This window comes from Salmo salar, chromosome 05 (genome assembly GCF_965601325.2).
Source record: "Salmo salar chromosome 05, fSalSal1, whole genome shotgun sequence".
NCBI classification, from domain to species: domain Eukaryota; kingdom Metazoa; phylum Chordata; class Actinopteri; order Salmoniformes; family Salmonidae; genus Salmo; species Salmo salar.
This window is the reverse complement of record NC_138295.1, coordinates 93,630,249-93,657,500: the sequence shown is the minus strand read 5'-3', so window position 1 is coordinate 93,657,500 and position 27,252 is coordinate 93,630,249. Positions and strand designations below refer to the sequence as shown.

Below are 27,252 nucleotides of genomic sequence, written 5' to 3'. Positions count from 1 at the left end.
CATGGTAGTGTGTATGTGCATGGTAGTGTGTGTGATGTGCATGGTAGTGTGTGTGTGCATGGTAGTGTGTGTGTGCATGGTAGTGTGTGTGTATGTGCATGGTAGTGTGTATGTGCATGGTAGTGTGTGTGTGCATGGTAGTGTGTGTGTGTGTGCATGGTAGTGTGTGTGATGTGCATGGTAGTGTGTGTGTGTATGTGCATGGTAGTGTGTGTGTATGTGCATGGTAGTGTGTGTGTATGTGCATGGTAGTGGTGTGTATGTGCATGGTAGTGTGTGTGTATGTGCATGGTAGTGTGTGATGTGCATGGTAGTGTGTGTGTGCATGGTAGTGTGTGTGTGCATGGTAGTGTGTGATGTGCATGGTAGTGTGTGTGTGCATGGTAGTGTGTGTGTGTATGTGCATGGTAGTGTGTGTGTATGTGCATGGTAGTGTGTGTGTGCATGGTAGTGTGTGTGTGCATGGTAGTGTGTGTGTGCATGGTAGTGTGTGTGTGCATGGTAGTGTGTGTGTGTGCATGGTAGTGTGTGTGTGCATGGTAGTGTGTGTGTGTGCATGGTAGTGTGTATGTGCATGGTAGTGTGTGTGTGCATGGTAGTGTGTGTGTATGTGCATGGTAGTGTGTGTGTATGTGCATGGTAGTGTGTGTGTGCATGGTAGTGTGTGTGTGCATGGTAGTGTGTGTGTGTGCATGGTAGTGTGTGTGTGCATGGTAGTGGTGTGTGTGCATGGTAGTGTGTGTGTGCATGGTAGTGTGTGTGTGCATGGTAGTGTGTGTGTGCATGGTAGTGTGTGTGTGCATGGTAGTGTGTGTGTATGTGCATGGTAGTGTGTGTGTGCATGGTAGTGTGTGTGTGCATGGTAGTGTGTGTGTGCATGGTAAATGGTAAGGCTGTGGTAATAACCTGTTGCCTGTATGTTTTCTTCTCTCTTCCTCAGAACATTGTAGCAGTAGGAGCAGGGTTCTGTGATGGGCTGAGGTGTGGGGACAACACCAAGGCAGCGGTAATCAGACTAGGACTGATGGAGATGATAGCCTTCGCTAAACTCTTCAGTAAAGATGGCGTCGTCTCCTCTGCAACCTTCCTGGAGAGCTGCGGCGTGGCTGACCTCATCACGACCTGCTATGGAGGACGCAACCGGCGCGTGGCCGAGGCCTTCGCCAAGACAGGAAAGGTAAGGACACCACCCCATGGCAACGTTACACCACCCCATGTCAACGTTACACCACCCCATGTCAACGTAACACCACCCCATGGCAACGTTACACCACCCCATGTCAACGATACACCACCCCATGGCAACGATACACCACCCCATGGCAACGTTACACCACCCCATGGCAACATAACACCACCCCATGGCAACGTTACACCACCCCATGTCAACGTTACACCACCCCATGGCAACGTTACACCACCCCATGGCAACGTTACACCACCCCATGGCAACGTTACACCACCCCATGGCAACGTTACACCACCCCATGGCAACGTTACACCACCCCATGGCAACGTTACACCACCCCATGGCAACGTTACACCACCCCATGGCAACGTTACACCACCCCATGGCAACGTTACACCACCCCATGGCAACGTTACACCACCCCATGGCAACGTTACACCACCCCATGGCAACGTTACACCACCCCATGGCAACGTTACACCACCCCATGGCAACATAACACCACCCCATGGCAACGTTACACCACCCCATGTCGACGTTACACCACCCCATGGCGACGTTACACCACCCCATGGCGACGATACACCACCCCATGGCAACGTTACACCACCCCATGGCAACGTTACACCACCCCATGGCAACGTTACACCACCCCATGGCAACGTTACACCACCCCATGGCAACGTTACACCACCCCATGGCAACGTTACACCACCCCATGGCAACGTTACACCACCCCATGTCAACGTTACACCACCCCATGGCAACGTTACACCACCCCATGGCAACGTTACACCACCCCATGGCAACGTTACACCACCCCATGGCAACGTTACACCACCCCATGGCAACGTTACACCACCCCATGGCAACGTTACACCACCCCATGGCAACGTTACACCACCCCATGGCAACGTTACACCACCCCATGGCAACGTTACACCACCCCATGGCAACGTTACACCACCCCATGGCAACGATACACCACCCCATGGCAACGTTACACCACCCCATGGCAACGTTACACCACCCCATGGCAACGTTACACCACCCCATGGCAACGTTACACCACCCCATGTCAACGTTACACCACCCCATGGCAACATAACACCACTCCATGGCAACGTTACACCACCCCATGGCAACATAACACCACCCCATGGCAGCGTTACACCACCCCATGTCAACGTTACACCACCCCATGGCAACGTTACACCACCCCATGGCAACGTTACACCACCCCATGGCAACGATACACCACCCCATGTCAACGTTACACCACCCCATGGCAACGTTACACCACCCCATGGCAACGTTACACCACCCAATGTCAACGTTACACCACCCCATGGCAACGTTACACCACCCCATGGCAACGATACACCACCCCATGGCAACGATACACCACCCCATGGCAACGATACACCACCCCATGGCAACGATACACCACCCCATGGCAACGATACACCACCCCATGGCAACGATACACCACCCCATGGCAACGTTACACCACCCCATGGCAACGTTACACCACCCCATGGCAACGTTTTCACCTCCCATGTCAACGATACACCACCCCATGTCAACGTTACACCACCCCATGGCAACGTTACACCACCCCATGGCAAGGTTACACCACCCCATGTCAACGTTACACCATCCCATGTCAACGTTACACCACCCCATGGCAACGTTACACCACCCCATGGCAACGTTACACCACCCCATGGCAACGTCACACCACCCCATGGCAACGTCACACCACCCCATGGCAACGTTACACCACCCCATGGCAACGTTACACCACCCCATGGCAACGTTACACCACCCCATGGCAACGTTACACCACCCCATGTCAACGTCACACCACCCCATGGCAACGTCACACCACCCCATGGCAACGTTACACCGCCCCATGTCAACGTCACACCGCCCCATGTCAACGTCACACCGCCCCATGGCAACGTTACACCGCCCCATTTCAGCGTTACACCACCCCATGGCAACGTTACACCACCCCATGGCAACGTTACACCACCCCATGTCAACGTTACACCACCCCATGGCAACGTTACACCACCCCATGGCAACGATACACCACCCCATGGCAACGTTACACCACCCCATGTCAACGTTACACCATCCCATGGGAACGTTACACCACCCCATGGCAGTGTAAACAGTATAGGCCTAACTCCTACACAGATACATGGTAATGTCATGTATTTGCCTCCCTGCTAGACTATTGAGGTCCTGGAGCAGGAGATGTTGAATGGACAGAAGCTCCAGGGTCCTGCTACCTCAGCTGAAGTCTACCACATCCTCAAACAGAAGGGACTGGTGGATAAGTGAGTCCCTTTCTGTCTTCCTCTCTCTCTCTCTCTCTCTCTCTCTCTCTCTGGTCGATCCAGATACAGTACCTAGCCAAATGTAGTCTGTCACCCATTCCACCTGTATTACCCTGTGGTCCCGGCCATGAGCCCAGACTTGATCTAATGATGGGAGAGAGAGAGGGGGGTGGTTGTATCTTTCCATTTTAACTGTCATTCTGTTGTGTCTTTCCCAGGTTCCCTCTGTTTGTGGCAGTGTATCAGATCTGTTTCGAGGGCAAGCCGGTACAGGAAATGATCTCCTGTCTACAGAGTCACCCAGAGCACCTGTGAGTGCAGCTAGCTAGGTATGCTAGGCTAACTTCAGATAGCAGAGCTAGCTCCATCTCTCCTCTCCAGCTGCTCTCCTCTGACCTCTATCTATAGAGAAGCTGTTCTTTCAAACAACCTACCTTCCTTCCTTCCTCCCCACCCTACCCTTCCTTCCCTCCCTCCCTCCCTCCCTCCCTCCCTCCCTCCCTCCCTCCCTCCCTCCCTCCTTCCCTACCCACCCCTTCCCTCCCTCCCTCCCCACCCTACCTCCCCCTTCCCTCCTTCCCTACCCACCCCTTCCCTCCCTCCCCACCCTTCCCTCCCTCCCTCCCTCCCTCCCTCCCTCCCTCCCTCCCTCCCTCCCTCCCTCCCTCCCCTCCTGTCCCTACCTACCTACCCTCCTTCCCTCCCTCCCCTCCTTCCCCTTCCCTCCCTCCTTCCCTCCCTCCCCTCCCCAGCCCTTCCCTCCCTCCCTCCCTCCCTCCCTCCCTCCCTCCCTCCCTCCCTCCTTCCCTCCCTCCCTCCTTCCCTCCCTCCCTCCCCTCCCCAGCCCTTCCCTCCCTCCCTCCCTCCCTCCCCACCCTACCCTTCAAGGTTCAGGGACCAAAAGTTACAGAGTAGATGCTATTTACAATATTGTTGTTAAAGTGATGAGCCACGGGTGCTGCTAAGTGTCTGGTGAAACAGTACCTCACATTGACATACAATATCTACGGGTGGATGTCGGTTTCCTTCAGTGTTATTGAACCTGAATGACCTCCGATGCTACTAGCCAGCCATTAGGGCTCAAAAGTGTCTCTATGGACACCAGTTGGGTGGGGGGTGGGGGGGGTGTTATAACATAATTAACTTTGTGAGAAGTAATGAGTTTCAGTGGCCCATTTCAAAATCGTTAATTAGAATAGAATGAAATTACTACATTTTTCCCCTGAGGGGAACTTGTGTCATTTTATACTGTTTCACTGCCATTCATATCATTTTAATGACATTACTTTACAGTCAATCCCAATGGAGCCATACATTTTTTGTTTTTTTTACAAAGGGAACAAGTGGGAAAAATTCAAATGCAGTCCTTGCTTCACTAATTTAAATCCCCAATCATTATCAGTGGTGATTTTAGCGTGTAAATCTTGGTGGGGCAAACAAAAAAAAACATGTTTTAGATGCATTCCAGCAAAGCCACTACACAACACAACACTAAACAAGACATTAATTGCACTATAACGGTGACAAGCGATTCCCACACACTGTTAGGGCCTATATAAAGCCTTCCAAACAGCAGAGTCCCAACAGCAGAGTCCCAACAGCAGAGTCCCAACAGCAGAGTCCCAACACCTTACCACTGCTACACCTGGCTATCAGCGGAGCCTTGTCTGGCAGCGAAACAGTTCATTCAGCCTCATTTACTGCCTTTTAAAAAAACATCGCTGATATGGCTGACTTGCTTAAACAAATGTAGTTTCTACTGACAATTGAGATGTACAAACTATGGCATAAGGGGACGACGAGCGGATAAGAGGCAATCCGTAATTTCGAATAAGACATTAATGAGCGAGCTAGGACGGACGTAGTCAATATAACTATTTGTTCAGCACTTTAGAAATGTACAGCGACAGAATTCAGAAGTTCTTACAGTATTCTCCCTGTACCTGAAGTCAGAACCATAGGATAAATAAAGGTGGCGTATAAGCAGACAATGAAAGCTCTTACAATATTCGATGATGACATTTCTTTAAGACAGACTAAATGCTACATGGGAACCACCAAGTCAGAACAGAAGGCAAAATGAAGAGCTGAAAATATGCCAAATTAGGGTGAGGGACATGGGCTACTAACAGCTAACTACACAACATACACTTAGTATTACTTTCTTAGCTACAGTACACATATCTCCCTGGCATATTACATCATTTATGAAGCAGCGTACAATACATTTTTGGACTCACCTTGTTGTGCTGTGCTCACTTGAACAGGAATGTGGTGCGATGGTCCTTCGTGGGCAAATTTTGTCATCAAACTAGGTCATCAAAGTCTGGTATTCTCTGGATTTATGGTGTTTTCAAGACAACTGGGAACTCTGGGAGAAAAAAAACAAGTTTGAATCATGATTACGTCAGTGATCTTCAGGTCGGAGCTCTAGAAATAGGCCTGAGTTCCCGACTTGCAATTCCGAGTTGGATGACCATTCAAAACAGTTTTTTTTTTTTATTTTCACAGTTGGAGCTCGTTTTTTCCCCAGAGTTCCCAGTTGTCTTGAAAATCCAATTTCCCAGTTCTGAGTTTCCAGTTGTTTTGAGCACGGCAGAAGTCATGCTGGATTGACAGCATGGTCAATGTGGAATGTTTATCCTTTTAAGCTTGGAAAAGAGACCCTTAAACCCAGACTTGGGACCACACAGCCACTCCACTGAATAGCAGGCTAGTGATTGCTTTGCAATGATTGCAGTTAGTCACTGATTCCTTCTAAACCAGTCATTGTTGAATTTGCGATTTCCAACTTGTGTAATGTTTATGTCCAATGGCCGATGAGCACCAGTACATTTTATCTATAATTTCTCTTCATTATTTCTCTTCATATGAAAAGGATTAAAAAGGATTTGCCAGTAGATTGTTAACTTGATTCATGATGATGACTGCTAGCTAAGATTTTGAAAGTATGATGTTGACATGATCAGTCCAATCAAAGCTGCTTTAGATATAACGTGATTTGACGTAATTTTATCTGTGGCCAATGACCTTGAGCCTTCTTGGATGGACACTTCTAATGTAACTCTATGGCAACACCCAAGGGGCTTGAATTTTCAAGCTCTACCCTTAGATTTGGTGGTGACGTAGTGTCCCCATGAGTGACAGAACACTGAGCCAATCACAGCGCAACTAGAGAACATTACCAACCCCTACGCTCTGTATTTTCCGCTGGCTGCCCCACCACCATAGAAACCACTGAAACACCTGCATTTTGGAGCTGCCTTACTCAAGAAAACAAAAAAGAGACCATGTTTGTATGCGGCTTTATTAACTCAATTGTTTTTTTTTTTTACATTGTTTGAAAACTGATATGTGACACGTATTAATGCCAAAATAACATGCAAAACAGGCATCCCCCACCAATTTTTTGTTGTTGTTGCTAGAACGGTGGGGCCTGAATGACAGGTCATTTATACACTCTTAAAAGTAAAGGTGTCTGGAAGAACCTTTTGGTTTGCCACACCGGCGGAACGTTTACATTTGAAGGTTCCTCGAGGAACCCCTCAGAAAAGTGTCGTCGAGAATCCCCTCTGAAAAGGGTCGTTGAGGAACTCCTCTGAAAAGGGTCGTTGAGGAACTCCTCTGAAAAGGGTCGTCGAGAAACCCCTCAGAAAAGGGTCGTCGAGAAACCCCTCAGAAAAGTGTCGTCGAGAAACCCCTCAGAAAAGGGTCGTCGAGAAACCCCTCAGAAAAGGGTCGTCGAGAAACCCCTCTGAAAAGGGTCGTCGAGAAACCCCTCTGAAAAGGGTCGTCGAGGAACTCCCGCGTAAAGATTCAAACCGGATCCTTTTTGTGATGGTAGTTCTTTTTTTAAACCTTTTTAATTATATCTTGTAGAGGTGGCAGCCTATCAGATTGAAGGCGTGGCTTATTGGAGGCATGGCTTTCAGATAGTTATTTTTGGTCACCCGTTAGCGTAAATGTCATTCCTGTTCATGTTAAGTTTGTACACTGCAATTTAAAAATGTTCCTTGAATATTTATGCATATTACATATTCTAATAATATGAACATGGCTGATTACATACAGTAATAAAGCGGAAACTATTCCAGCTTTGGGATATGCATAGGTTCTTGAGGAACTCCAGGGTTCCTCGAGTCACCACTAATTCTAAGTGTGTAGTGATTGACAGATACATTTGTGAATGGCAAGAGTGTAAAATAAATAGTGCATGTATAGTATCTGTATCCTACTGCATTCAGACGGTAGGAAGGCAATTATTTCAATGTGTTTTATTTTTTTATTCCATTATTAAAAAAGGGTTTCATTTGTTTCCCTATATCATCTAATGTGGTTTACTAACGTCAGCTTTTGTGGGTCGATTATGATGAAGATGCCTTTACTGGTTCTACCGCCAGGGACTTAGTCTGAGTGCCAGTCTGTTTATGGCGTCATACCAAATCATTGTCATGGCAATGACAGGAACGGAGTTGGCAAGAGCAACCAACAGACCAGGTTACCAGGCCTATTTGGACTTGAATGCATGTTCCACTACTTTAGAAGTGGATACACATACAGTATGTAGTCAGTCTACTTATGAACGTTCAGCATTCAGTAGATGATTAGACAGACCAACACGCTACAGCCAAAGGTTATGGGGTGTGGCGTACGAAGGTTACTTGGTATTAACTTTGCATTTTATTTTTCCTTGTGATTGCAACCTCCAAGCAATCCTTCTTATCAGTTTAACTACCTAGGTAATTAAAAAAATATGAGTCCTCTGTGATTTATCATCCTGGAAACTAAATCAGTCCTCTGGGATTTATCATCCTGGTAACTAAATCAGTCCTCTGTGATTTATCATCCTGGTAACTAAATCAGTCCTCTGGGATTTATCATCCTGGTAACTAAATCAGTCCTCTGTGATTTATCATCCTGGTAACTATATCAGTCCTCTGGGATTTATCATCCTGGTAACTAAATCAGTCCTCTGTGATTTATCATCCTGGTAACTAAATCAGTCCTCTGGGATTTATCATCCTGGTAACTTAATCAGTCCTCTGTGATTTATCATCCTGGTAACTAAATCAGTCCTCTGGGATTTATCATCCTGGTAACTAAATCAGTCCTATGTGATTTATCATCCTGTTAACTAAATCAGTCCTCTGTGATTTATCATCCTGGTAACTAAATCAGTCCTCTGTGATTTATCATCCTGGTAACTAAATCAGTCCTCTGTGATTTATCATCCTGGTAACTAAATCAGTCCTCTGTGATTTATGATCCTGGTAACTAAATCAGTCCTCTGTGATTTATCATCCTGGTAACTAAATCAGTCCTCTGTGATTTGAAGGGCCACATGTTCTCGTAAGGTTTAAAATGTAAAAGTAACACTGTTTTCTATGGGAATAAAAATGTATATCTCTCTGTTTTCACTGACCTTTCTCTGCATATTGTGAAAACTGGAAAGGTGTTTGCTAATGAGAGACATTTTTGCAAAATGACCTACTTTCTACAGAACATACTATATATTATGTATTATGCTATCGTAAGGCCTTAATGTATTTTAATAGTTACATTTCAAACTTATTCAACTAAAAACCATCATTTAAAAAAAACACACAATACAATCACAGAAGAATCCAACACCTTGGCATAAAGACAATAATGCAGTGTTTAACTGAAGCTCCGTTGTCGAAGCTAAAATATTTTTCTACATCATTTGATGAATGATTGACTCTAGAAGTAGAAAAGTATCACATCAACGCTCCAGACTATATTTTGGACCAAAGCCACCGGCTCATTTCTTCCCCTTAGTAGCTGTTGTCACACAGGTTACCTTGATAAATCTTAGATCCAGACTCTGTGTTGGCCATATGAACAAGTCCAGAGGGTCCACTGAAGGACGGATGAATACAGTTGTAATGGATGGATAATAGGCCCACAGTGAGTCACTATACAACATTTCCAACAGCAGAGACATGTCTTATAGTCGACAAAGAATAACAGCATGCATCTTATGTATCTAAAGATCTTTGATCGTGAATGTGATGAAGGGGTTTATTTCAGATACATGTCCAGATTCCACCTCCAAAAGAGGGGATGACCGTAATGTCTAAGGATGTTAGTCTGGTGGGACAAACTACGATGTGGAGCTATTCTATGTTGGGTCTTTTTGCCCATAGTAAAAACCAACAACCGCACTAGATCACTTCCATAATCCATGAGCGGTTGATTGCTCTAGTCTGAAATCCCTCGGTGAATTAACTTTTAGTCCTCATCCTCATCCTCTCCGAAAGAGAGAAGACTCTTGTTTTTCACCTTCTTTTCAGACTTCTCCTCCTTTTTCTCTTCATCTCCTCCTTCACTCTTTCCTTCACTCTTCTTCTTCTTGTTAGAGCTGGCGGTGATGCCCTGGAACTTGTCGGAGGAGCGCTTCGTGGGCTTCTTGAACAGGATCTTGCCATCAGCAGGAGTCTTGTCTTCTGTAGGCAGCAAGGAGAAGAGGCAGATGAAGTACACACACAGACCCACAGTACAGACCCTGTATTCACACAGACCCACAGTACAGACCCACAGTACAGACCCTGTATACACACAGTACAGACCCTGTATTCACACAGACCCACAGTACAGACCCTGTGTACACACAGTACAGACCCTGTATTCACACAGACCCACAGTACAGACCCTGTATACACACAGTACAGACCCTGTATTCACACAGACCCACAGTACAGACCCTGTATACACACAGTACAGACCCTGTATTCACACAGACCCACAGTACAGACCCTGTATACACACAGTACAGACCCTGTATTCACACAGACCCACAGTACAGACCCTGTGTACACACAGTACAGAGCCTGTATTCACACAGACCCACAGTACAGACCCTGTATACACACAGTAGACACAGTACAAAGACACACGCCAATTAACACCAAGTTTATTTGATAGTTTAGGCTATTATATATTATTTATTGGTACAATTAATTGTTCTTACCTTTTTCTGTACCATCCTTTACCTCTTTTATCTGTAACACTTCTTCAGCGCTTAAATCTCCCTTTTTGAGAATGACAACTTGAGGCAGCTCATCTTCACGATCACTGCCACTGTCATCCTCCAAGGCTGGCATCTCTAAACGCTGCGGGAACAGTGACAAGGTTGAATATCACCATACTGACATCATACCAGCTGCTCTTTCCAGGTTAAAAGGTACACATATCTGCAAAAATAGCCCTTCGTGTCAATGAAATATCTATAGTGGTGAAGGAATTGAATTATGTGAGAGAAAACCCAATAATTTGGAGGGTGGTCAACTCTCCTGTAGAGCTAGCTAATAAGGTTACTTGACTAGCTGAATCAAGATGTTAGCGCAGGACTCGAACTAAAAACTACATAAAGAGTAGCTCTCCAGCGGGCTTGCCATACAGTCACGTATATACTGTAGCTCTACATCCCACCTAACGTTAGTCCATTTTACATAGGCTAGCTAACCTAGCACATTAGCCAAATACCTTGGTGTCAATGGTGGGTCCTTCCTTAAAGCCAACATCGTTCTTGAATTTCTTTAAAAATGACGGTTCTGCTGGTTTCACCCACGATACGTTCGCTTTCGGAGCCTTATTCATTTTAGCCATTTTGAGAGTTAGAACAAATGAAGGAAACAAGATAATTTCAGGTTGTGTTTAGCGTAACATTAAATCGTCATCATCCTGCGCCCGATGAAGATCATATGATCCCCGAGGTGAGTCTGATTGGTTGAACAGAGTGAAGCCTTTTAGACAAGGAAGTAGTCAAATATGTGACAGTACAGTCTAGTTTAGATACTAAATAAACATGATTTCAGGTGCATTTTATGCATTATTAGCGGGCTTTCTTGGAGCCGTCGCCTCCTCGTCAGCCAAGCTATCTCTGGGCTCAGACTACCTCAAAGAGATGTGTGAAACAGGGCTGAAAACCTGGTCTCAGGATGGGGACTACAGGATTATTCAGGAGGAAACATCACCCTGCGAATGGGTGAGAGTGTATCTATATGAATGTATAATTTTCAAAGTGTGTGTGTGTCAGAGTGAGACTGAGAGAAAGAATGTGTGTGTGTGAGAGATACCATTCTACCAGAGACCACTAACAAGTCCTATTGTATTCCAGCTCCACATCCCTCTGCAGCTGCTGTTCACCTGTAATGCTGTGATGTGGTGTTGTTTCAGCTCCACATCCCTCTACAGCTGCTGTTCACCTGTAATGCTGTGATGTGGTGTTGTTTCAGCTCCACATCCCTCTACAGCTGCTGTTCACCTGTAATGCTGTGATGTGGTGTTGTTTCAGCTCCACATCCCTCTACAGCTGCTGTTCACCTGTAATGCTGTGATGTGGTGTTGTTTCAGCTCCACATCCCTCTACAGCTGCTGTTCACCTGTAATGCTGTGATGTGGTGTTGTTTCAGCTCCACATCCCTCTACAGCTGCTGTTCACCTGTAATGCTGTGATGTGGTGTTGTTTCAGCTCCACATCCCTCTACAGCTGCTGTTCACCTGTAATGCTGTGATGTGGTGTTGTTTCAGCTCCACATCCCTCTACAGCTGCTGTTCACCTGTAATGCTGTGATGTGGTGTTGTTTCAGCTCCACATCCCTCTGCAGCTGCTGTTCACCTGTAATGCTGTGATGTGGTGTTGTTTCAGCTCCACATCCCTCTACAGCTGCTGTTCACCTGTAATGCTGTGATGTGGTGTTGTTTCAGCTCCACATCCCTCTGCAGCTGCTGTTCACCTGTAATGCTGTGATGTGGTGTTGTTTCAGCTCCACATCCCTCTACAGCTGCTGTTCACCTGTAATGCTGTGATGTGTTGTTTCAGCTCCACATCCCTCTACAGCTGCTGTTCACCTGTAATGCTGTGATGTGGTGTTGTTTCAGCTCCACATCCCTCTACAGCTGCTGTTCACCTGTAATGCTGTGATGTGGTGTTGTTTCAGCTCCACATCCCTCTACAGCTGCTGTTCACCTGTAATGCTGTGATGTGGTGTTGTTTCAGCTCCACATCCCTCTGCGGTTGCTGTGTGGAGGACTGCTGTTCACCTGTAATGCTGTGATGTGGTGTTGTTTCAGCTCCACATCCCTCTGCGGTTGCTGTGTGGAGGACTGCTGTTCACCAGTAATGCTGTGATGTGGACCTTCTTCTCCAAGGCTCTGAGACACTCCTCCTCCTCAGCCCGGGCCACGGTCACCACCACCGCATCCAACTTTGTATCCTCTGTGAGTAGAGCAGCTGGTTGATATCCATCACGGCATGTATTCATAAAATGTCTGAGTAGGAGTGTTGACCATAGGATCAATTTCTCCTTTTAGATCATAATGATTAAGTCAGGAGGACCTGATCCTAGATCGGCACTCCTCCTGAGATGCTTTAGGAACACGACCCCAGATCTCAGCACTCCTCCTCCTGAGATGCTTTAGGAACACGACCCCAGATCTCAGCACTCCTCCTCTGAGATGCTTTAGGAACACGACCCCAGATCTCAGCACTCCTTCTGAGATGCTTTAGGAACACGACCCCAGATCTCAGCACTCCTCCTCTGAGATGCTTTAGGAACACGACCCCAGATCTCAGCACTCCTCCTCCTGAGATGCTTTAGGAACACGACCCCAGATCTCAGCACTCCTCCTCTGAGATGCTTTATGAATACGACCCCAGATCTCAGCACTCCTCCTCCTGAGATGCTTTAGGAACACGACCCCAGATCTCAGCACTCCTCCTCCTGAGATGCTTTAGGAACACGACCCCAGATCTCAGCACTCCTCCTCCTCCTGAGATGCTTTAGGAACACGACCCCAGATCTCAGCACTCCTCCTCCTCCTGAGATGCTTTAGGAACACGACCCCAGATCTCAGCACTCCTCCTCCTCCTGAGATGCTTTAGGAACACGACCCCAGATCTCAGCACTCCTCCTCTGAGATGCTTTAGGAACACGACCCCAGATCTCAGCACTCCTCCTCTGAGATGCTTTAGGAACACGACCCCAGATCTCAGCACTCCTCCTCCTCCTGAGATGCTTTAGGAACACGACCCCAGATCTCAGCACTCCTCCTCTGAGATGCTTTAGGAACACGACCCCAGATCTCAGCACTCCTCCTCCTGAGATGCTTTAGGAACACGACCCCAGATCTCAGCACTCCTCCTCTGAGATGCTTTAGGAACACGACCCCAGATCTCAGCACTCCTCCTCCTGAGATGCTTTATGAATACGACCCCAGATCTCAGCACTCCTCCTCCTGAGATGCTTTAGAAACACGACCCCAGATCTCAGCACTCCTCCTCCTGAGATGCTTTATGAATACGACCCCAGATCTCAGCACTCCTCCTCCTGAGATGCTTTAGGAACACGACCCCAGATCTCAGCACTCCTCCTCCTGAGATGCTTTAGGAACACGACCCCAGATCTCAGCACTCCTCCTCCTCCTGAGATGCTTTAGGAACACGACCCCAGATCTCAGCACTCCTCCTCCTCCTGAGATGCTTTAGGAACACGACCCCAGATCTCAGCACTCCTCCTCCTCCTGAGATGCTTTAGGAACACGACCCCAGATCTCAGCACTCCTCCTCTGAGATGCTTTAGGAACACGACCCCAGATCTCAGCACTCCTCCTCTGAGATGCTTTAGGAACACGACCCCAGATCTCAGCACTCCTCCTCCTCCTGAGATGCTTTAGGAACACGACCCCAGATCTCAGCACTCCTCCTCTGAGATGCTTTAGGAACACGACCCCAGATCTCAGCACTCCTCCTCCTGAGATGCTTTAGGAACACGACCCCAGATCTCAGCACTCCTCCTCTGAGATGCTTTAGGAACACGACCCCAGATCTCAGCACTCCTCCTCCTGAGATGCTTTATGAATACGACCCCAGATCTCAGCACTCCTCCTCCCGAGATGCTTTAGGAACACGACCCCAGATCTCAGCACTCCTCATCCTGAGATGCTTTATGAATACGACCCCAGATCTCAGCACTCCTCCTCCTGAGATGCTTTAGGAACACGACCCCAGATCTCAGCACTCCTCCTCCTGAGATGCTTTATGAATACGACCCCAGATCTCAGCACTCCTCCTCCTGAGATGCTTTAGGAACACGACCCCAGATCTCAGCACTCCTCCTCCTGAGATGCTTTATGAATACGACCCCAGATCTCAGCACTCCTCCTCCTGAGATGCTTTAGGAACACGACCCCAGATCTCAGCACTCCTCCTCCTGAGATGCTTTATGAACACGACCCCAGATCTCAGCACTCCTCCTCCTGAGATGCTTTATGAATACGACCCCAGATCTCAGCACTCCTCCTCTGAGATGCTTTAGGAACACGACCCCAGATCTCAGCACTCCTCCTCCTGAGATGTTTTAGGAACACGACCCCAGATCTCAGCACTCCTCCTCTGAGATGCTTTATGAATACGACCCCAGATCTCAGCACTCCTCCTCCTCCTGAGATGCTTTAGGAACACGACCCCAGATCTCAGCACTCCTCCTCCTCCTGAGATACTTTAGGAACACGACCCCAGATCTCAGCACTCCTCCTCTGAGATGCTTTAGGAACACGACCCCAGATCTCAGCACTCCTCCTCTGAGATGCTTTAGGAACACGACCCCAGATCTCAGCACTCCTCCTCCTCCTGAGATGCTTTAGGAACACGACCCCAGATCTCAGCACTCCTCCTCTGAGATGCTTTAGGAACACGACCCCAGATCTCAGCACTCCTCCTCCTGAGATGCTTTAGGAACACGACCCCAGATCTCAGCACTCCTCCTCTGAGATGCTTTAGGAACACGACCCCAGATCTCAGCACTCCTCCTCCTGAGATGCTTTATGAATACGACCCCAGATCTCAGCACTCCTCCTCCTGAGATGCTTTAGGAACACGACCCCAGATCTCAGCACTCCTCATCCTGAGATGCTTTATGAATACGACCCCAGATCTCAGCACTCCTCCTCCTGAGATGCTTTAGGAACACGACCCCAGATCTCAGCACTCCTCCTCCTGAGATGCTTTATGAATACGACCCCAGATCTCAGCACTCCTCCTCCTGAGATGCTTTAGGAACACGACCCCAGATCTCAGCACTCCTCCTCCTGAGATGCTTTATGAATACGACCCCAGATCTCAGCACTCCTCCTCCTGAGATGCTTTAGGAACACGACCCCAGATCTCAGCACTCCTCCTCCTGAGATGCTTTAGGAACACGACCCCAGATCTCAGCACTCCTCCTCCTCCTGAGATGCTTTATGAATACGACCCCAGATCTCAGCACTCCTCCTCTGAGATGCTTTAGGAACACGACCCCAGATCTCAGCACTCCTCCTCCTGAGATGCTTTAGGAACACGACCCCAGATCTCAGCACTCCTCCTCTGAGATGCTTTATGAATACGACCCCAGATCTCAGCACTCCTCCTCTGAGATGCTTTATGAATACGACCCCAGATCTCAGCACTCCTCCTCTGAGATGCTTTATGAATACGACCCCAGATCTCAGCTATCCAGTTTATATGAACACAGTACAGTAGGCCTTTGGCACTATAGAACATTGACCATAAGACCATAGTGGAACAACATTATTGGAGCAATGACATCTGTGAATCACTGTATGGATACAGGTATTATAGGCTATTTATGTTGCCAATCCCACTTCCATGGTCTGTACTGTCTTTAGGCATTCCTAGGGAAGCTGATCTTTGGCGAGACCCATGCAGCACTGTGGTGGGTGGGCATCTCTCTAACGCTCTCAGGTTTACTGGTGCTGCATGGATCAACTTCTCAACCAGCAGAGGCCAAGAAGGAAGAGTGAAGGACTGTCCACGTGTGGAATAACAATACCACTGCATCAAACACCCCACTGGACCGCCTCGCCGTTTCACAAACGCTTTCTGGCTCAAATAATCTGGATTTCACCAGAACCACGTTCTATTACCACAAAGGGCTTTGATGTTACATCTGACTGTACATGGATTCTAACATGTTACATCTGACTGTACGTGTTACATCTGAACATGGATTCTAACGTGTTACATCTGACTGTACATGGATTCTAACGTGTTACATCTGACTGTACATGGATTCTAACGTGTTACTGACTGTACATGTTACATCTGACTGTACATGGATTCTAACGTGTTACATCTGACTGTACATGGATTCTAACGTGTTACATCTGACTGAACATGGATTCTAACATGTTACATCTGACTGTACATGGATTCTAACGTGTTACATCTGACTGTACATGGATTCTAACATGTTACATCTGACTGTACATGGATTCTAACATGTTACATCTGACTGTACATGGATTCTAACGTGTCTCATCTGACATGTTTCTGTTGTGTCTTACCGTCTCTGGGTACGACATGACCAAGGTCTGCACTCCATACACAAACATGATCAGGCTTTTTAAACACTACACATTATTATGCAAACAAAGAATTTTGAATACGACCGTTGAGATGTATATTTTATTGACAATATTGTAATGACCTGTAAGACTAAATGCGTATCAATTTATTGAAATTAGAGTTCTGTAAATAAATCTTTACATGAAATATCTTGTCACTTAATCTCTGACTGACATGTTCTTTATTCTGTAGTCAAACTAATATCAGAACCAATCAATACATGGATAAAGTACGATATCGACGACAACTTCCCTTTTATTCAAAATGTTAAAGTAAACAATAGTGGTCCCATGATATGGAGCATTCATTTGACTGTTGAAGTCCTCCCTAGTAACCATCCTGTACAAAAGGATAAAGTACAGTACAACCATTCACTATCACCCCCCACCACCCAATCACCTAACTAACCCTCATTCAATAAATGTGTTCTCTCTACATTTTCCTGATGAAGACATTGATAATGAATGAATTGTATGTTAATAAACATGAGTAATGGAATGTTTAGATAAGGCCCTTTAACACACACACACTTAAAGGTAATGTAATTCTCTGACATAATACAAATAGAAATATTTTGTTAAAAACTGTTACCACCTCATTTGCATACCTTGCAGAAGGCCAGTAACTGTCAATTCTCAACTTGACAGTTTATAAAAAGGCACTCGGTGAAGTAAGATTAGAGGAAGGCAACGGACTGTCTAGATTCTGCATAGTCCACAGGTCATTTTCTAGAGGTCTTCCCGCAATACAACTGAACCATGCAGAGCTGTGTATGCAGGAGGAGATGCTCTGGAGTACTGAAAGAGCATTTTCGGGTCAATCCAACTCGTCTTCGTTGGGACTTGTACCTCATTCACATCACCAGGGGGCATAGACCTGGACATTTTGTGGCTCATTCTAAAAGGATATTTGGTGTAGGGTCCCTTTAAGGCTTTGGTCCAAGCAGCAGTAGCACTGTAGGAAGGACACCACACTAGACCAGTGGAGTCTGTATAGAAATAGAATGAATAGAACTGGCGTCTCTCTATAAAAGCCTAGCCCAGACCCCCACCCCCCCACTCCGAGGGGGTCTCAGGGAGAGTTGGGATATGCAGAAAACGAAATAAAATGTCCAATTCACACGTGTATAATACACACTGGTACATGTCTGAAATAGGACAAAATGTAAGCACCCTCCTAATTATTAAGTCAACAATGCCATAATGAATCCCAATACCAGGCTTCCATAGCAAGTGTACTCAGGAGTTCACCAGTCAAACCTGCCAGGGTGTGAGGTTCCACGCCCATTCTATTCATTCTAGTTCTATGGGAGTCTATGACACTAGACCAGCGGAATCTCTATGACGTCGTCCTCGATGATCTCTCCCTGCGGCAGCACCAAGTGGTCATTGGGATCCCTCTTACAGCGGAGGTCAGAGAAGGGACTGAGCCAGGATGGGGAGAAGGGCCCTCCAAACGCTGACTTCATTGCCTCCCAGCAGGAAGTCTTCTCCCACCTGGCCTGCTCCCCCTTCAGACGCTCAATGCCCTGGAACAGAGAGAGAGAGAACACAGTGAGCTGTAGACAGAGGAAACTGAATCAAAACATTTCATTATTTAGGGGCCCTAAGTAAAATGTTCCTTTAGTCATGCATTGGTTTCAATGGGAGATCCAGTGAAAAATGTGACTGGTTTCCTGAACCCAGATGAAGTCTCCTCTTGGACTAACATGCATGCTCAAATGGACAACTCGTGGGTGTGGAAACCAGGCCATATTATTTCTGACAAGGCACGGACACCGACGGTGTTGTCTTGTTCTATGTGTTGTTGAAGATGTTGGCACATGACAACACAGTGAGCAGGCTTCAGACTAATTCTGTCAATGAAGACGTCCATTACATCCCGGGTCTTAAACATCAACCTATAAACCCATTCAGGAGACAATAAGAAACTTTCAGAAATACATGCATCATGCTGTTGTTGTTTAGGAAAACTCATTCACTCCACAGTAACTTTGGGTTTAAGTGTGTGCAGCGTGACCTCCATCCCCCTGGGTTGCAGGGCTTACCTCCGTCCCATATCATTCAGAAAGCAGCCAGTCGGACAGCCTCAATGCTCAGAGAGACAGTTAAAAGCTTCAGTAGAAAATGGTAGGAGGCACATTGGTTCCCAGTTAACCAAAGCCAATGCAGAGTTAAGGATAGATATAGGAGGCATACATACAAAATAGAGGTTGACCGATTAATCGGAATGGCCGATTAATTAGGGCCGATTTCAAGTTCATAACAATGGGTATTTTTGGCCACCGATTTGCCGATTTCTTTTTTTTACACCTTTATTTTACTAGGCAAGTCAGATTAAGAACACATTCTTATTTTCAATGACGGCCTAGGAACGGGGGTTAACTGCCTTGTTCAGGGGGGGATTCGTTTTTGCAACCTTCTGGTTACTAGTCCAACGCTCTAACCACCTGCCTTACATTGCACTCCACGAGGAGCCTGCATGGCAGGCTGACTACCTGTTACGCAAGGGCAGCAAGAAGCCAATGTAAGTTGCTAGCTAGCATTAAACTTATCTTATAAAAAAACTATGAATCTTAACATAAATCACTAGTTAACTACACATGGTTGATGATATTACTAGTTTATCTAGCGTGTCCTGCGTTGCATATAATCGATGCGGTGCCTGTTAATTTCTCATTGAATCACAGCCTACTTCGACAAACGGGTGATGATTTAACAAGCGCATTTGCGAAAAAAAGCACTGCCGTTGCACCAATGTACCTAACCATAAACATCAATGCCTTTCTTTAAAACCAATACACAAGTATATATTTTTAAACCTGCATATTTAGTTAATATTGCCTGCTAACACGAAATTGTGTCACTGCTCTTGCGTTCATTGCCTGGCTCGTTGCGAACTAATTTGCCAGAATTTTACGTAATTATGACATACCATTGAAGGTTGTGCAATGTAACAGGAATATTTAGACTTAGGGAAGCCACCCGTTAGATAAAATACGGAACTGTTCCGTATTTCACTGAAAGAAAAAAACGTTTTGTTTTCGAGATGATATTTCCGGATTCGACCATATTAATGACCCAAGGCTCGTATTTCTGTGTGTTTATTATATTATAATTAAATCTATGATTTGATAGAGCAGTCTGACTGAGCGGTGGTAGGCACCAGGATGCTCGTAAGCATTCATTCAAACAGCACTTTCGTGCGTTTTGCCAGCAGCTCTTCGCAATGCTTAAAGCATTGCGCTGTTTATGACTTCAAGCCTATCAACTCCCAAGATTAGGCTGGTGTAACGGATGTGAAATGGCTAGCTAGTTAGCGGGGTGCGCGCTAATAGCGTTTCAAATGTCACTCGCTCGGAGACTTGGAGTAGTTGTTCCCCTTGCTCTGCATGGGTAATGCTGCTTCGAGGGTGGCTGTTGTCGATGTGTTCCTGGTTCGAGCCCAGGTAGGAGCGAGGAGAGGGACAGAAGCTATACTGACTCATGTTAAAAAGAACCACCAGCTTTCATATGTTCTCATGTTCTGAGCAAGGAACTTAAACGTTAGCTTTCTTACATGGCACATATTGCACTTTTATTTCTTCTCCAACACTTTGTTTTTGCATTATTTAAACCAAATTGAACATGTTTCATTATTTATTTGAGGCTAAATTGATTTTATTGATGTATTATATTAAGTTAAAATAAGTGTTCATTCAGTATTGCTGTAATTGTCATTATCAGAAATAAATCGACCGATTAATCGGTATTGGCTTTTTTTAGTCCTCCAATAATCGGCATCGGCGTTGAAAAATCATAATCGGTCGACCTCTAATACAAAAACACCCATTTCAAATGACACGATATAAACAACAGTTCCTAGGAGAAAGAGAATTAATATGGATATATGACACATACATATATATAATTAAAAAAAGAACAGCTTATTAAACAAATGGGAAATATTTATTCTTTCTCTGTGCCAAAGTGTTGAAAAATGTCAGTAAAAAGAAAGGTTAGGTCTTCACTAGCTTGTTCACAGGCAAGACACTCACAGCAGCAGTCAGGCCGCTTCCCAAATGGCACTTTGTTCCCCTCTATAGCGCACTACTTTTGACCAGGGCCCGTAGAAAGTAGCACACTATATAGGGAATAGGGTGCCATTTGGAGATGCAGCCTCAGTTAGGTGACAGTCCTCCTCAACAACCATCCATTCAAACTAAACACAACAGAAAGTAAAAGAAAAATACAGGTGAAGAACAAATGACATAATGGACCGGTTTCCTCAGACACATATTACACCTAGTCCACGACTCAAAAGCATTATCAAGAGAGATTGAAAGAGATTTTTATTCTAGGACTAAACTTAATCTGTGTCTGGGAAACTGGCCCAATGAAGGTTTTTTTTTCAAGCATACAAAAGATCACACAAGAAAAAGTAGCCTTTATAAAGTCCACCGATGGATAAATCTCAGGAAAAGTGCATATTTGTCATGATTTATGACATGTAGCCAGCTTGATATATTTTGATGTTGATATTGGAGTAAAACTACTACTGTATAATCAGTTTTGTTGGTTAATATTTTAGTATTTAGTAATACTCCCTTTTATTTTACTTCGCAAAATATATTTGAACTGTTCAGTTCGTTTTGTGATTCACGACTTCTGGTTTACACGTCTCCTGAATAACTCAACATTTATGTTTAATTCCAACATAAAAACGTACATTCTGGAGAAACTACAGAATAAAAAATACAAAAATTGACTTTTATATGCAGAACTTGGCACACATAGAAATGAGAAAGCAAGATGAAATGAGTTACCGCCAACTTTTACACAAATATTCTGAAACACCTCCATGTTGTATCGTTCCTAAAGAAAGATAAACTTGAACGACTGTAACTTTAACTTTCTTTTAAAAACACAAGAAAATATGAGTGTTTAACAAAGTAAGAGGGCTAACCTACTGATCCTCAACACACTATACGTCCACCTGGCTTTAAAAGCCTCTCAAAACGGTCAACTGTACAGGCCTAGTGAAAAGACAGTGTGTGTTCCCCTGTGCTGGGTTAGCTGTGTATCAGAGAAGAAGCACAAGGTAGGAGGGAGGGGGGGGTTAGTTTTGACTGACAGGAGGACGGAAGGTAGCCTGAGTGCCAGATCGGTTTGTGTTATTATGCCAATTCCTGACTTGACATGATAGCACCAACAAACGGGCACCCGGAGAGACACAGGGGGGGGAGAGACACAGAGGGGGGGGGGGAGAGACACAGAGGGGGGGGGGGGAGACACAGAGGGGGGGAGGGAGAGACACAGAGGGGGGGAGGAGAGACACAGAGGGGGGGAGGAGAGACACAGAGCGGGGGAGGAGAGACACAGAGGGGGGGAGGAGAGACACAGAGGGGGGGAGGAGAGACACAGAGGGGGGGAGGAGAGACACAGAGCGGGGGAGGAGAGACACAGAGGGGGGAGGAGAGACACAGAGGGGGGAGGAGAGACAGAGGGGGAGGAGAGACACAGAGCGGGAGGAGAGACAGAGGGAAAAGTGATTCAGAAAACCAGAACAAAATCAACAACATACATAAGAGTTAAAACAGGCACGTTTGAAAAGTTTTACAATAGATATTTTTCTCTGCAACTCCACTTGACTTTTGTTCCCAAGCAACATAAAAAAACTAAGAAAAAACTGTGGCAATATAGAAAGCAGAAGTGATGAAGTTGTTCAGAGTTAGGAGGGATTACAATCACGTTCAGCATTGTCAAGGAGAGTCAGGGTGAGGTGGAGAGATGGGGTGGTTGGAAGGGAGCGGTGTTAACACACCTCTGTCTCAGAGTCTGTTTTTCCCCCCGGGTGGCTAAGCTCAGACCACATACTGGTAGGATTCAGCCTTCCCATGGGCCTTCCCAGGTTGGGTCAACGGGATAAACCAGAATATGGAGAAGGGGTGTCCAAATACCGCCTTCGTGTTCATCCACTTAGTTTTTTTACCCCATCTTCTCTCCTCCTTTTTCAACTGTTCTATGCCCTGAAAAAACGAGAGACAACCAAACTTCAGTGTACTGTGAACCAATCAAACTACTTCCTCCCTGACTGTCATTCTGACTGACTAATCACAGGACCCCCCCCCCCCCCCCCCCCCCCCTTCGCTTTTTTTCCTTTTGATTTAAAACCACTCTTTCAAATCTCAAAGTTACAAAGTGGCTTAAGTTATGACTAAATGGCCATAGGCTAATGTACAGTGCATTCGAAAAGTATTCAGACCCCTTGACTTTTTCCACATTTTGTTACGTTACAGCCGTATTCTAAAACTAATAAAATAAAAATCCTCAATTTACACACAATACCCCATAATGACAAAGCAAAAACAGGTTAAGATTTTTTGGGGACAAATTGAAGAAAAACTTAAACATCACATTTACATAAGTACTCAGACCCTTTACTCAGTACTTTGTTGAAGCAACTTTGGCAGTGATTACAGCCTTGAGTCTTCTTGGGTATGACACTACAAGCTTGGCACACCTGTATTCGGGGAGTTTCTCTCATTCTTCTCTGCAGATCCTCTCAAGCTCTGTCAGGTTGGATGGGGCGCTTCGCTGTGTGCTTAGGGTCGTTGTCCTGTTGGAAGGTGAACCTTCACCCCAGTCTGAGGTCCTGAGCGCTCTGGAGCAGGTTTTCATCAAGGATCTCTCTGTACATTGCTCCGTTCGTCTTTCCCTTGATCCTGTCTCCCAGTCCCTGCTGCTGAAAAACATTTCCACAGCATGATGCTACCACCGCCATGCTTCACCATAGGGATGGTGCCAGGTTTCCTCCAGACGTGAGGCTTGGCATTCAGGCCAAAAGAGTTCAATCTTGGTTTCAGACCAGAAAATCTTGTTTCTCATGATCAGAGTCCTTTAGGTGCCTTTTGGCAACCTCCAAGCGGGCTGTCATGTGCCTTTTACTGTGGAGTGGATTCTGTTTGCCAACTCTACCATAAAGGCCTGATTGGTGGAATGCTGCAGAGATGGTTGTCCTTCTGGAAGGTTCTCCCATCTCCACAGAGGAACTGTCAGAGTGACCATCGGGTTCTTGGTCACCTCCCTGACCAAGGCCCTTCTCCCCTGATTGGTCAGTTTGGCCGGGCGGTCAGCTCTAGGAAGAGTCTTGGTGGTTCCAAACTTCTTCCATTTAAGAACGCTGGAGGCCACTGTGTTCTTGGCAACCTTCAATGCTGCAGAAATGTTTTGTTACCCTTCCCCAGATCTGTGCCTCGACACAATCCTGTCTCGGAGCTCTACGGACAATTCCTTCAACCTTATGGCTTGGTTTTTGCTCTGACATGCACTGTCAACTGTGGGACATTATATAGACAGGTGTGTGCCTTTCCAAATCATGTCTAATCAATTGAATTTACCACAGGTGGACTCCAATCAAGTTGTAGAACATCTCAAGGATGATCAATGGAAACAGGATGCACCTGAGCTCCATTTTGAGTCTCATAGCAAAGGGTCTGAATACTTATGTAAATAAGGTATTTCTGTTGCTTTTTTTTTTTTAAATTTAATCCATTTTTTTTTAATGAGGGATTTTTTATTTTTTAAATCAATTTTAGAATGAGGCTGTAACGTAACAAAATGTGGAAAAAGTCAAGGGGTCTGAACACTTTCTGAATGGAATGTATTGACTAAATGTCAACACACTGATGTCTAATGAACATCCTTCCCCACTTGTGAGGCTCCATGAGAGAGAACACAGCCATAGAAAAGTTATCAACTTCTAGGACTACAACCCGGCCCCCCGACTACGCCCGCCCGGCCCCCCCGACTACGCCGGCCCGGCCCCCCCGACTACGCAATCAGGCCTGAAGTTGCAGACAAAAATACGTTAGAGCAAGAAAGCAGAGTTAGTTTAGTTAAGAGTTTTAAAGCACTAAACGGTCTACTATAGAACACACAGAGAGGTCTACAGTATACTATAGAACACACAGAGAGGTCTACAGTCTACTATAGAACACACAGAGGTCTACAGTCTACTATAGAACACACAGAGGTCTACTATAGAACACACAGAGAGGTCTACTATAGAACACACAGAGGTCTACAGTCTACTATAGAACACACAGAGAGGTCTACTATAGAACACACAGAGAGGTCTACTATAGAACACACAGAGGTCTACAGTCTACTATAGAACACACAGAGAGGTCTACTATAGAACACACAGAGAGGTCTACTATAGAACACACAGAGAGGTCTACTATAGAACACACAGAGGTCTACAGTCTACTATAGAACACACAGAGAGGTCTACAGTCTACTAACTACATGGTTTATGATGGTACAGGACCATCAGAGGAAACTGATCCTCACAGAGAGGTCTACAGTCTACTAACTACATGGTTTATGATGGTACAGGACCATCAGAGGAAACTGATCCTCACAGAGAGGTCTACAGTCTACTATAGAACACAGAGAGGTCTACAGTCTACTATAGAACACAGAGAGGTCTACAGTCTACTAACTACATAGTTTGATGGTACAGGACCATCAGAGGAAACTGATCCTCACAGAGAGGTCTACAGTCTACTAACTACATAGTTTACAAGAGAGGAAAGTGATGATCCTCTCACACAGATACATGGACACGTTTCTTCCTACTTGCTGACAGTAATCTCAACAGAATATCAGCAAGCCTTGAGCTGTTTCAAGTGGAATACTTCCTTTATATAAGAAAATGGCTGTTACTGTAGAAACAAGACTGGACTCATAAATCCCACTCAGAGATAATCCTACTACAAGCAGAGCCTTCTCTATACACTCTTAGACACTAACTTCAACTTAAGTCCAATTTTCAGGACACTAAAAGTGAAAATTTCACTCAAGTGGAAGTTAGGATTCACCTCTATATGGGTAAGCTGCTGTAGAGAGAGGTTAAGGTTCACAGGTCATACATACAGTAGATAAGCACCGAAGCAACAGCAGTGGGGAGCAGACTTGGCTTAAATACATAGGTCAAATACTTGGAGGTGCACTTGATGAAATTTGCCCGTACAATGGAATAGGACTAGCTGAAACGCCAATAGAATAGTCCCAAAAGTGCAAAACTCCACCCTGCACATCAGTCAAGCTATATAAAGCACACCTAAAGCATTTGACATAACGTGATGTATTTAATCCAGGTCTGATGAGAAGGAGGTGAAGGGGAGAAGAGAGGAACACACTGGTCTACTACTTACTGTCTCATCTGTACAGATGGAATGGACCTGAGTCCCGAACATCACAGAGGTGAAGATGAGGAAGAGGAGGGCCTCAAAGCACAGGAGGATGAGGAGGATGACGGTCGCAGGAGGTGAGAAGGAACTGCACTCTGGGAGTTGGAGTTCAGGAAGGAGGGGGAACACGTTTACACTCACAGCACAGTGAAAGCAGCCTTTCTAGACGGGTTGATGTGGTCTAGGCAGCTGGATGCTAAGCATATTGTACACCACAGTCTTTTCAGATAGATGACTGGGACAATGGAAAAGGTGAATAAAGATGTCGGGATTCAGTTATGACGTCATTGTTTTAGCACCATCTACAGAGTTTTTAAACTACGGCACGCGACATGGGTCAATGTGCCAATAAACTTTTTGGGGCTTTTCAAATTGAACAATATGCAGAGTTTAAATCACACACAGACAGTCGTACACTAACTGAGCAACATACTGTAGCACTGCAGAGCTGTACACTATGAGGAAACGAGGCGACTCCATATTCTCTGAGCTTCTGGGTTTAAACAACCTTCACAGAACGGCCGCGCACGGCGCAGTGCCCGTCAGAACGGCCGCGCACGGCGCAGTGCCCGACAGAACGGCCGCGCACGGCGCAGTGCCAGTGACCAAAAGGAATACTGAGTGTCAGGAAGTACAGGACGTCAAACTAAAAAGGAGTGAACTGTCATTTATGACTTTACTAGAGGAAGATTAACTAGGAGAGTAACTGGAACAGTTTAGCCATGAGATGGGCGGGTATGGGACAGTTTAGCCATGAGATGGGTGGGTATGGGACAGTTTAGCCATGAGATGGGTGGGTATGGGACAGTTTAGCCATGAGATGGGTGGGTACGGGACAGTTTAGCCATGAGATGGGCGGGTACGGGACAGTTTAGCCATGAGATGGGTGGGTATGGGACAGTTTAGCCATGAGATGGGCGGGTACGGGACAGTTCAGCCATGAGATGGGCGGTTACGGGACAGTTCAGCCATGAGATGGGCGGTTACGGGACAGTTCAGCCATGAGATAGGCGGGTACGGGACAATTCAGCCATGAGATGGGCGGGTATGG

At 45.9% G+C, this 27,252-nt stretch overlaps 4 protein-coding genes across 17 annotated transcripts in view; 2 read left to right on the top strand and 2 right to left on the bottom strand.

Annotated features, from left to right (window-relative positions):
* The window catches only part of LOC106594695 (glycerol-3-phosphate dehydrogenase 1-like protein), a 13,388-nt gene extending 9,382 nt beyond the window's left edge, over nt 1-4,006 (top strand). Inside the window, exons 6-8 of the mRNA XM_082975983.1 lie at nt 941-1,177; nt 3,431-3,537; nt 3,756-4,006. Coding sequence (XP_082832109.1) covers nt 941-1,177; nt 3,431-3,537; nt 3,756-3,852 — 441 coding nt within the window. The 3' untranslated portion in view covers nt 3,853-4,006. The remainder of the gene's footprint in view (nt 1-940; nt 1,178-3,430; nt 3,538-3,755) is intronic.
* A 5,046-nt stretch (nt 4,007-9,052) lies between these two features.
* On the bottom strand, nt 9,053-11,231 carry k1143 (K1143 protein). Its single transcript, NM_001146592.1, is given in 3 exon segments — nt 9,053-10,004; nt 10,529-10,670; nt 11,044-11,231. Coding segments are annotated over 3 exon segments (480 nt in total). The 5' UTR covers nt 11,167-11,231; the 3' UTR covers nt 9,053-9,789.
* LOC106591352 (transmembrane protein 42) lies at nt 11,229-17,113 on the top strand. 3 transcript variants are annotated; one of them, XM_045719363.2, is made up of 3 exons: nt 11,229-11,545; nt 12,634-12,780; nt 16,228-17,113. In XM_045719363.2, exons 1-3 carry the CDS (start codon nt 11,366-11,368, stop codon nt 16,360-16,362), a joined length of 462 nt encoding a protein of 153 aa, XP_045575319.2. In that variant the 5' UTR covers nt 11,229-11,365; the 3' UTR covers nt 16,363-17,113. The 3 variants fall into 3 exon arrangements, 1 of the variants encoding a protein (XP_045575319.2); XR_014392484.1 differs by having other exon boundaries at nt 11,407-11,545; nt 11,678-12,780; nt 12,874-17,113; XR_014392483.1 differs by having other exon boundaries at nt 11,315-12,780; nt 12,874-17,113.
* The window catches only part of LOC106581646 (palmitoyltransferase ZDHHC3-A), a 24,857-nt gene continuing 14,617 nt past the window's right edge, over nt 17,013-27,252 (bottom strand). For 11 of the 12 annotated variants that reach the window (XM_045719332.2, XM_045719346.2, XM_045719337.2 and 8 more), the window contains 2 exons: nt 26,166-26,296; nt 17,013-18,494 (listed from right to left, as the gene is read on the bottom strand). In XM_045719332.2, the coding sequence (XP_045575288.1) occupies nt 18,288-18,494; nt 26,166-26,296 (338 nt within the window). In that variant the 3' untranslated portion in view covers nt 17,013-18,287. Of the gene's footprint in view, nt 18,495-22,768; nt 22,974-26,165; nt 26,297-27,252 lie in introns of all 12 variants that reach the window. The other variant, XM_082975981.1, reaches the window with a different exon arrangement.